This window comes from Saccoglossus kowalevskii, chromosome 19, assembly GCF_978046115.1.
Source record: "Saccoglossus kowalevskii chromosome 19, keSacKowa6.1, whole genome shotgun sequence".
Classification (NCBI taxonomy): Eukaryota; Metazoa; Hemichordata; class Enteropneusta; family Harrimaniidae; genus Saccoglossus; species Saccoglossus kowalevskii.
The window spans coordinates 20,403,635-20,415,067 of record NC_140659.1 but is presented as its reverse complement, the minus strand read 5'-3'; the positions used below and the strand labels follow the sequence as shown (position 1 = coordinate 20,415,067).

Sequence of the window (11,433 nt, the reverse complement as noted above, 5' to 3'; positions counted from 1 at the left end):
TCAGCTTGTCGGCGATAGTAGACGTGTACTTTGACTGACGTCTCTTACTGAAGTAGTTATTTCTGGTGATATTGTACAATGGCATCGTATTATGATGAACATGATTGTGAACCAGACGATTCTGGTGTTCACAGGAATCTGGATCTTCTCCAGTTCGCCAGGTATTTTCCAACTATGATCCCTGTCTCAGTCTATTATTCTGTATAAAATTCTCCATTAAAACACGTTCGATTATAGGATGTGATGTTTGAGTACTGGCTAAGGGCCACCACAGGGATCCCAGGAACTATGATCAACTGTACGAACTCCCTATGAGCGGGGGGGGGGGGGGTATCGGCTGGTATCTAGTGTAAGAAATAGACAAGGGATGAAGGTTCCAGCCAGCTCATATTTTTTAAACTGGAAAAAACAGATGAACTTAATGAAAAATAAAATCTATAAATAATACCAGGTTGAAGAATATTAGTTGCTCTTTCAAATTTCGCCAAAGCCTTACCTATATTTTACTGATATCTGCAGAATAAATCAAGAAAACTACACAAATTGACTCCATTTAGGAATTCCTAACGGTTTGCCCAAACGCATGGCACAGTTGGAGGCGTGGCCTGTTCAGCATTTTGTCAACAACCAATCACAAGACTGGTTACGAACCACATCGAGGTCACGACTCGGTTAACCTTGCTCAACTGTCAAACTTTGCGAAAAATAGAGTAAATGTCTCCGGATTTGGAGATATTTTTTCAATATTTCAATCTATATAGTTTCACGCCAACAAAATTTACTAGGAGATTTTAAATTTATTTTTCGAAACATTGTGTTTGATTGCAGATTTCAATATCTTTAAAAATACTACCCACAACCGTAGTCAGTTTTTTGCAATGACGTCAATGCCGCATTGTGGGATTTATATTGAATTGTAAATCCTAACACTGAAACAACGCCACAAACATTCTGCACAGTGTGGTTCTCCGCAGACAAAAATGAATTAGTTGTCTCAGGGTCCTCCTATGATGCATCCTAGTTATGTGTCTAACAGAGGGATTAGCTCCATATTCATAAAAAAAGAAAAAAGAGAAGGCCAAGTACAACACAGTGTTAGACTCGCCAATTGTTAAAAATGAAATTAGGAAAGCCATTAACTTACTTAAAAATAATAAATCCACTGCCGAGGATGAAATTTGTAACGAAATGTTGAAATATGGCCAACATTATTTTGTAGATGCATTACATAAGCTTTTCAATATGATCTATAACACAAATACCTACCCTCAGTCTTGGAGTACGAGCCTTCTAGTACCCATACACAAATCAGGATCTAAGTCCTCCCCGTCAAATTACAGGGGAATAGCTATCTCTAGCTGTCTGGGAAAATTATTCAATAGTATTCTGAATAATAGGTTGACTTCTTTCTTAGAACAAAAAAACATTCTTTCAAATAACCAATTTGGATTTAGATGTGAATGTAGGACGACAGACAACATTTTCATCTTAAAAACACTTATCAACAAATATATTTACCATAACAATAAAAAGGGCAATAAATTGTATGCCTGCTTTATTGATCTTCGAAAGGCCTTTGATAGTGTTTGGCATAATGGCCTTTTTCCTAAACTTCTTAATAATGGTATTACTGACCACATGTATAAAATTATTAAAAACATGTATAGTAAAATTAAGTATAAAGTTAAATGTAAAGAAGGACTAACAGAACCATTTAACTCCAATATTGGTGTTAAACAAGGCTGTAATCTCAGTCCAATTCTTTTTAACCTTTTTCTGAATGACCTTCTCAACAGTTTCAATTCTGATTGTGATGCTCCAATGCTTGAAAATTCGCCTGTCAACTGCCTACTTTATGCAGATGACTTTGTCCTTCTCTCTAGAACAAAGCATGGACTACAATCTGGTCTGGATAACTTGTCAGAATATGTTAATAAATGACAATTAACTGTAAACCCAGAAAAAACAAAAGTATTAGTTTTTAACAAATCAAACAGATGTCTAAACAGTGACACTTTCTTTCTAGGGGCAGTGACATTGTGACAGTCAAAACATTCAATTATCTTGGCTTAATAATCAGTGCAAATGGAAAATTTAAGGAAGCTCTAAAGCACCTTAAGAGAAAGGCTCAAAAAGCACTGTTTTCTCTCAAAACTAAATTAGGCACAATACACAATTTGTCCATCACCTTGTCACTATCGCTTTTTGACAAACTAATACGACCGATACTTGTTTATGGTAGTGATGTGTGGCATGACGAGTTCTCATCCAAATCACCAGTTGAGGACATTAATGTTCAATACTGTCGATATCTCCTTCAAGTTTCACAAAGAACCCCAATTATAGGAATTTACAGCGAGTTAGGAAGATACCCTTTGGATATATTTATTAAAAATCAATTAATAAAATATTACAACCGCATTAAGAAGCTTTTTCAGTTAATAAAAGCCTAAAAACTAAGTGGTATTTGGAAATTACAGACTTGCTGAAGAATATTAAACAGGAATGTTTAATTAATAAAAGTGATAAATTAACTTCAACAGACATAAATATCATCAAGTCCAACCTCAAACATAAATTTACATCCCATTGGAAAGAAATCCATAGTGATATTCGTGAAAAGTTTGAGGGGAAAAAACAAACTCAGAACTTACAGAACATTTAATTCAATATCAGTATGGAATCATATCTCATCAATATCAAAAACATTGATTTGAAAACTAGTCTGGCTAAGTTCCGTCTGAGTGACCATGCCCTCAAGATTGAGACTGGCAGACACAATTGTACTCCACTCAATAACAGGGTTTGTTACATGTGTAACCAAGATACCATTGAAAATGAATTTCATTTTATGGTGGAATGTCCCAAATACAGGAATAGACTCTGTGTTCTGTTTAATACAGCGACTGATGTGATTGACTCCTTTCACAACCTGCCTCCTGTAGAACAGTTCACTGCACTGTTAAATAATGATAGTATTGTCATCCAGGTAGCACAGTATATCAACAAGTGCTTTGAAATTAGACAACAAATTTTGGATTAATTGAAGGAGTTGTTTTTATTATTTATTTTCCCATTAATATTCTGTTTTTGTAGATTAGTTTATTTTTTTTATTACTTCCTTATTAATACTGTATTCTTTTACTATTAATCTGTAACCATTGCCACTCTCTCCGGGGAGTGAGTAAGTGTTAATAAATAAATAAAAAAAATAAAGACAAAAATAAACATACATAAACAGCAACATTTCCTTCTTCTTTCACAACACAACTGCTGTGTCAGCTTTGTAGTGGGGCTTCATTAACACCACATTCTGATTCAAAAATGAAGGCAATCATAACACCAATGTAGGCACCATGTCTGACAATAGACCCCGAATACCTGCATTTTTCACCGTTAGGACCAGTTATTGTTTTTATAATCATGGAGCTAAAAAACAATCTTTTTGGAGCTAAAAAAAGATTGTTTTTAAAGTCGTGGTAGTACTGTAAAATACTTTATTTGAGATAGAATTTTTTTTCTCTGAAAAGATTTTTTGGGTGTTTTGTATGGAATTTATTTTCACTGATTTTTGACGAGTTGAATGTAAAATATAGGAAAAAAGGTATATTCGCTGGATTTTATTTTCACTGATTCATTCCTTCAGCGAAAATAGTGAAAATTAATTCCAAGCGTTTTTACATTTAAAAAATGTCCTCCAGCTACCAGTTAGTATCAGATTCATCCATGTGCTGAGGTCTATACACAGAGTGTGAATTTCACTAATTTTGACCAACATCAGCTTAAAACGCATTTCTACCCACTGAAATATAATATAATATAATAGTTATTTTGTTTTTTTTAATATCTTACTTTTGTTGCTATAAACTGATGGAAACACTGTATTTCTAAGGATGCAATAAATTATCTTTATTATTAATACGACATACCATGCTGAAATCATAGGTATATACAAACATAGTCCCGTGAGGAACTGTGGTACAAACAATTGGCTCAAATGATTTAATGCATCTCTTGCAGAATGTTGGTTGAAAATAGTGACATGCTGGACTTTGATTTGGATTTAGATTTTGATGGGTGAGTACTATACATATTGGTAAATTGTAATGTCCATCACTAAACTGTGATTCATGATTTGTGTAACTTATTCTCAAAGACGGATCTACATCACGTTCCCTCAAACATATCGCATTGTAAAATCATTTATTTTTTGATGATTTTGATGTTTGAGCCTTTTCATTAGGTTTTTAAATTTCACAAATTTGGCAATGAGTTTTATTGTTATTTTACATGGATTTTAATTTCGCGAATTTTACTTATCAGCGAAAACAGCGCAATTAAAACGCAGTGAATAAATAATGTCTATACAGTAGCAGTAATTTTTGGATCAAACAAAATAGCTTTTGTAATGTAACATTGCCTTTACACAGATTTACTCTACCTGGTGAGAGGAGAGCACCGCCAGCGTCAATAGCCGTTGTACAAGCTCTACCATCTATAGAAATATCTGCTAAACAAGTCCGTAAGTATAACTGAAGAGTCAATCAATATTGTCATGAGTCTGAATATAATTACCAACCTTGAATCTGACATTAGCTTATTGGGCGATGGATGTTAATATCACGCAAGACTATCGTACAGTCCAAAAGATTGCTTTATTCACGGCTCCACCTAACAAATATTCCTATGATAAATGGCAATTGTGACCTTTTGAATTTCACCACCAATTCCCTCTTTCCATCACAAATGTACAAAATAGTCCCATTTATAGTTTGCATTTTCCTTCAGAAGATTGGGACAAAATTAGCCAAAGTTTTTGGGTAAAAACTGAATAGTGACTCAAATTTTGTTTGTTAGCTCCAAAATTAGGGTTTATTCCCAGAAATATTTAAGATTTAGAAAAAAAGTGCCGAAGATTTTGAGTGACAAATTGTGGTGGTGAAAAAGGTTAATAGCTGGGGTCTTTTTGAAAAAAGTTATCGGGTACGAAGTATACCAAACTATGTATTATTAAATACTACATTTTGATTCGTCACTATTGTTTTAACAGTCTACTAACCTTCAATAGAAGTTTTTTGTTCAGCATTTACTAGGAAAGTACTCTTTCTTAGTTCCAAACAGTACCTGTTTACTAGTTTCTTTATTCTTAACAATACCCATATACTGGGAGAGGACTGTTTTTCTGAACTAGTTTGTTTGTCTCACATGACGACTCAAGTGAAGATCACAACATTCCCCTTACTATTTAAAAATGCTAAATTTCAGCAGAATCACCCTCGATTCGATTTTCAGATTGATGAGTTGTGTGAATGCATGGTCACTATTGAATGAGCAATAAAGCAGGTGATTGAAAGCATTATTTTACCAAGTTTTGTACATGAATCAGTTGCAATTTCTACTGGTCACTCTCCTTCATTACAAAATGAGTTACGCAACACACATACACTGTGACAACAAACACTGTTTGTTCAATAACCCACATCATTGCTCTGTAACTTTATAAGATTTTAATGCTGTCTTGTAAAACTATAGTTCTGTATCCACTCTGTCAGTCCCAATATAATTTTGCTTGGTACTCTTAGTACTATTTTAATTCCTCCACATAATCTACCTATCAAATCTCAGTATACAACAGTTGGTATGTAGGGAATTTTGCATTTTTTTGGGATCATTCTAACTACTCCCAATCAAGCTCAAAGTGATTCTTCAGTAGTCTTTGTTCATCCTTCACAGGTATTTAAGACACAATCATGGTGACTAATCAGGTTCTCTCATCAATGTTTTGGCCGTTTTACTACACACTGTTGCTGCATAATTTCCCACCAATTTGGTTCTCTACGATCTTTTCTCATTTAATTGCCACTGTTAGGAATGTGCAGCCACTTAACTTTTATTCTGGCAGCCCAATATACTTTTATATTGACTTGACAGATTAATGTTTGGAAGCATTTTAAAATTTACTGTAAAATGACAATTTTTCACTGGGTTTAAATTTCGCTGATTTACCATTTCAGGTATATTTAGTGGATTTTAAATTGAAAGTTTTGTAATATAGATAATGTGTTCTATGCTAAATTTTACATATTCACTGGGTTTTAATTTAGCGCATTTTCCTGTCAGCGAAATAAGCAAAATTAAAACCCAGTGAATAATTAACCCTTTTACCAGGGGGGGGGGGGGAGTTGCATGATTCGATTGGTTGAAATAATCATCTCTTTTGCATAAATTAATATTCATGAGCAATAAAAAACTCGTCTTTTCAGTAAAATTGTGCCAAAATGCTTTCCGATAGCATACATGTTAGTTCTAAATTGACTGATACTATCGATACGAGCTGAAAAAATAATCGGAAAAATAATGTTAAAGTATTTTTTGAGACACGTTTTCGATCAGACTGCAGCTAAATGTTGAAAGTAAGCACAGGTTTTCTCATTACCATGATCTTAGCAAGTTACGAAATTCATGAAGAATGCAGAGGCACGTTTATATTTCACTCTATTACTATTGCTCAAAATTGCTCAAAATGTTTTCGGTGACTTTTATCAGTGACAAGTTACCTAATTAGTATGCATTTCGAGAAACCACAGTGTGTGAGCATGCGCAGTTTGAAATGGAACATATTTGAACGCAATAAAATCACGCGTAGAACTCGGGCTCCAGCAATACAATTGTGGCGTCAAACTGGTTGTCGGTTGAATTGTTTTGCAATAGACATAATTTTGGAGCCAGTATTCGTCTATGAAATGTTTCTAAGTTTTGTTGAGGATTAATCTGTAAAGAAATTGCTGAAATTATTTCATCTGTTCGTAAACGAGACGTTGTTGCTTTGACGATGGGCTACGGGCGACTGACGTCGAAACGTTCCATTCAGATCGGATGGCGCCCTCTCGTGCCAATCCCCCCCTGCCTTTTACAGTATATTAATTAAACTTGCATGTTTTGTGTTCGTTAACATTTAATTTATTCATCTAATTTGCATATTCAATACTAGTATAACAAAATTCAACTTGGTCAAAACAATATTTGAGGTTCTTCCAGAAGGATACCCGAATCCTAATTTTAAATCTTTGGTGAGTTCTTTCTAAGATTTCTTTAATTTTTTTCTTTCAGAGATGGGTAAAAAGTGTCCAGTTTGTTTATTAGAGTTTGATATTCATGAAAAAGCCAAACAGTTGCCATGTCAACACCAGTTTCATTCAGGATGTATATTGCCATGGTTAAAAAAGGTATGTTAAGACACAGACATGTTGCATCTTATCTCTTGAATGCATCAGGACTATTATGAAATACTTTTAATATTTTTGCTGAAGGAATTTATCTTTGCTGAAGGAATGATTCAGTGAAAATAAAATCCAGCAAATATTCTCATTTTTCTATATTTTACACTCAACTCGTCAAAAATCAGTGAAAATAAAGTCCATACAAAATACCCAAAAAGTTTTAATAGCGAAAATTAATGCCAGATAAAATAAAGTATTTGTCTTGGTAAGCCTTGGTTTCTGGCAACCTTTCACAAATGACAAATTATTTTGACATTTGGCTATGTCAATTTATGTCACTATCACAGTGGCAAAAAAGCATTTCAAACAAAATATTATTTTGAAAATACTAAAAATTGCATCATCGGAAATTATTTATTCGATAACAACATTATGTTAATTGAGCGCATGCTTTAGAGGTGCCTCCAATCAGATCTATGGATTTTACTTCTCAGTGCAATCCAGCACAGGCTCTAGGAATTTGTATTGTATATAATCACATAAGAAAGACCAACTCTTATCAAAACATCGTTATTGACACAACTGCTTGGCCAATATCACAAAAAATGCTATGTTAAAAATAAGTGTTGAGTAGTCGCCATTCTGTTCTCGTTCACGACTATATAAAATTATGATGCACATTAATATAGGAATGGACACATAAATTATTGGTGGGAAGCCGTTAGAGGCTTAGCCTCTCAATATGGCAACATATTTGTCATCTCACCCAGGACTCTCCGTAATTTGTCATCTTTTACCATAAACCAAGAGGTTCACTCGACAGAATTTCAATAGATGGTGCCCTCTGGAGGCAACTCCACAACAGATTTTCGATTGCAAGTGATTTACTGTTCAACAGCGATATATATAGCAAATATGGTATGCTTGCAATGGCCATTACAAAGTGACACTAATGACACAGGAAATGTTTTTTTTTAAATAAAAATCAGAGAAAAAAAAGAATGCTATTGTAGTTTCAAAAATTTTGCTTATGACTATTGTTTTGTTTCACTAGCCATTATTATTTTTCATATCATATCTTGGTCGCTTAAAGCGGGAAGGTAGTCGTCTGCGCACGCACGGAAATTGAGTCCCAAGTGATGATATCACATGCTAAAAACGCTCACGCAATAGCTATCTGATGCATGTGCAGGTGAAGACTCTCCCACTTTAAGGTTTAAGTTTGCAATCATTATATTATTGCTAAATGCAAAATGCAAACATATGGTTACAGAGTTACTTTTGTCAAATTTTAATCAGATTGCAGAAGCCCATGAAAGTGAAGGCATGCAATAACATTTGATCAGTCATCCAATTAAGTTTCTTTTACTCCGAGTCTACCGGGGTACTTCATTATCAACAAAACTGGAAACGACTAGCGTTCTTTTGTCTTGAACCGCAGTGCGGGTAAACAAACAGTTCACACGCGGGCCGAGGAAGTCAGACAGATTACAATACCTTCAAAAGTTACCGTCATGCAAAGCGATACCTCATTGTATGACTTCACTTTGACTTCAAATTCGGGCAACCACAACGTAAACAAACATGTAAACAAAATTATCACTATGAAATTTGGGATTTTTGAACCCAGATACGCATCACAATCAGCCTACCAACTCATAAACATCCAGTTCCTGCAATTCAAAGATTAATATCGGGAATTATGTTCATTTTCCCCGTTTTAATAGGGGAAAAAACTTCGCGTGTCAACATGCTGACATTGCTAAACAAATCTCAATTTAACATTAATAAAATGCGGTGTGACAAATAACAAATCAGCCCACCAATTTTTAATGATATGTTTCGATCATAAAATGTCAAAATCAAAGACAAACATTGGTTTCGCGCCGAGAAGTATGGTAAATAAAATTGACTTAATTTCAATCACCCCAAAATCAAAAACGACAAATATCTGGGTAAAGGTACGAAAATTTGTTGCGAAAATGTGTCGCTGGTGGTAAAATAGATGAATTAAAGAACTACTCGCCGGCTAAAATATGACCTTGTACAGATATCCTGATTAAAAAATTATATGAAAAAGTACGAATTCTGGAATAAACAACTAAGTTGTAAAAAAATACATAACACTGACGATGTCAAATCACGTGACAATGCCTTGCCCACACCCGCAATGCGCCTTTGCCAGAGAAGGAGACCAATTCACACATAATACAATGACAGTTTCTAGACCGGGAATAGAGGGACTGTGACTTAATATATGATTTTGTTCAAGTCCAATTCTGATCTTTGGTAGGCTGATGGGTGAATAGCGCCCTCTAGTGATAAAACCATAGAATTTGCTGTAGACTATATCTGACTGAAACACATTTTTTTTTTACTCCAGACAAACTCTTGTCCAGTTTGTAGACATGAACTATTGACTGATGACCCCGACTATGAAGAATATCGCAAGCAAAAAGTATGAATTATTAATTATTCAAAGGGGGAATGTGATAATAGTACCCATCAAGTGTTGTCCAAAATGGGTCATGTGCATCTGTCCTTTGACCCAACTTTTCTTAGACATGCCGTACCCAATTTTGTTCATACATCGTGTGGCTACTTTTCTTTATTTTGAACGTTAATGTGAGACTTTTGTCTCAGGAACAATAACATGTTTTCAAATGTTTCTTAGGCATGCCAGGGCCAATTTCATTCATTCTTGATAATTATATCACTAATGGTGGCCAATTGGTGGCCATATTTTTCTTACAAATGTTCTCTACCCATTTCTCAGATACACATTCACAGATTTTGCTAAAATCAAGAGAATTTCATGTTCTCTTTGGTTATTTTGTTGAAATTTAGCAATTTAAAATCACAAAATGTTTTATTCAAAAAGAGGCAACTGGCAGTCATGTTGGTTTTATTTTAATTTCCCAGACATGCAGGCCAATTTGATTAATTTGTCACCTGCATATTTTATAAATTCTTTTTAAAATTATAGTTTCCATCATACAAATTAATTATTACATTCATCTCCATGGAAGTTATTTTTACAACTACGCCCTCTCTATGCAATTAAATAAATACTGTTGTTTTTATGGCTCATGCACGTTACATTTTTTTTTTACAGGAAAAATCAAAAGAAAAAGAAGCACGAGTGGAATCCTTGCATAATTCTATGTATACGTGAACTTTCATAATCATAATATTCAGATTGACAGTAATTTTGTATATCTGTAAAGACAACTTTAAATTATAGGAAAGACTATCTTGAATGTGTTAAAGTCGTATTGTCAGCAAAATTCTGTAAAAAGCCCTTTCAATACAGAGTAACTCGGCATGATGCAACCAACCTAGGAGGTAGTAAATTCGCCTGAATGCAGTCAATATCATTTGCAAACAGTAGTTTTATCAATTTAAAAGGAAGAAACATAATGGCGATACAGGAAACCACCTCAGAGTTTGGCGTGCATATTGACTACTCTTAATTTGCAAAATGCTTCACATCGAATATTGATTTTTGTGAATACTGTTATTTTTGAACAAAGCTACCCATGTGCAATTTAGTGACTTGACTACATCCAAAGATGCCGAGAACTTGTTCACAACTGAATCTTTTCTGCTATTGGCAGGCCACTCCAGACATGGCTAACTTGTATATGCAGCAATTTCACATTTATTACCAGGTATATCATGCACATTACTTGACATGGCAAAAGATTCAAACATAATTTTGCAGAAAATAAAACTGAGAATTAGTCTTCAATTTGAACAGTCAATAATGTAAAAAAAAAAAAAAATGTAGTGTCTATGGGCGTGGTATTTTCACAGAATGTTAGAGACAACTTTCATTTAAGGACCACAGATCCCCCTCCCCCCCCCAATTAAAAGCTGCTTTTTCAGGACCTGTCATGAGAGCCAGAAATTCGGTGTATGTAAATTTTTACATGGACCAACATATTTTAAGTTTGTCAATTTTCACTGGATACATGAAGACCAAAGACAGTATTTTATTTTTCCAGGGCCTAGTTTCTACATCCTTGTACCATTAAAAAGACCTCACAACTGTACATGTCCAAGTACTCCCCTCCATTTTGTTCTTACCTGCATAGTGTTCAAGATGCTGTTCATTCAAACACATGACCACCCCCTCCCAGCTCACAATGTGAAACTATTTATACCAAATAAACTTTGGATTTGATGTTTGCATTCTGTGTTGGTAAATGTA

At 34.3% G+C, this 11,433-nt stretch overlaps 1 protein-coding gene across 1 annotated transcript; it reads left to right on the top strand.

The window, feature by feature from the left end:
- The first annotated feature begins 24 nt into the window (after positions 1-24).
- LOC100373297 (E3 ubiquitin-protein ligase RNF181-like) lies at positions 25-11,433 on the top strand. Its single transcript, XM_002741799.4, has 6 exons — positions 25-161; positions 4,021-4,077; positions 4,431-4,522; positions 7,111-7,226; positions 9,604-9,678; positions 10,336-11,433. Exons 1-6 carry the CDS (start codon positions 79-81, stop codon positions 10,393-10,395), a joined length of 483 nt encoding a protein of 160 aa, XP_002741845.1. The 5' UTR covers positions 25-78; the 3' UTR covers positions 10,396-11,433.

Excerpts from the sequence above, each read along its gene's own strand:
- LOC100373297 (XM_002741799.4), top strand. The coding sequence starts at position 79 with ATGGCATCGTATTATGATGAACATGATTGTGAACCAGACGATTCTGGT. Across the intron at positions 162-4,020 it reads GATCTTCTCCAGTTCGCCAG|AATGTTGGTTGAAAATAGTG; the intron begins GTATTTTCCAAC and ends CATCTCTTGCAG. Across the intron at positions 4,078-4,430 it reads TTGGATTTAGATTTTGATGG|ATTTACTCTACCTGGTGAGA; the intron begins GTGAGTACTATA and ends GCCTTTACACAG.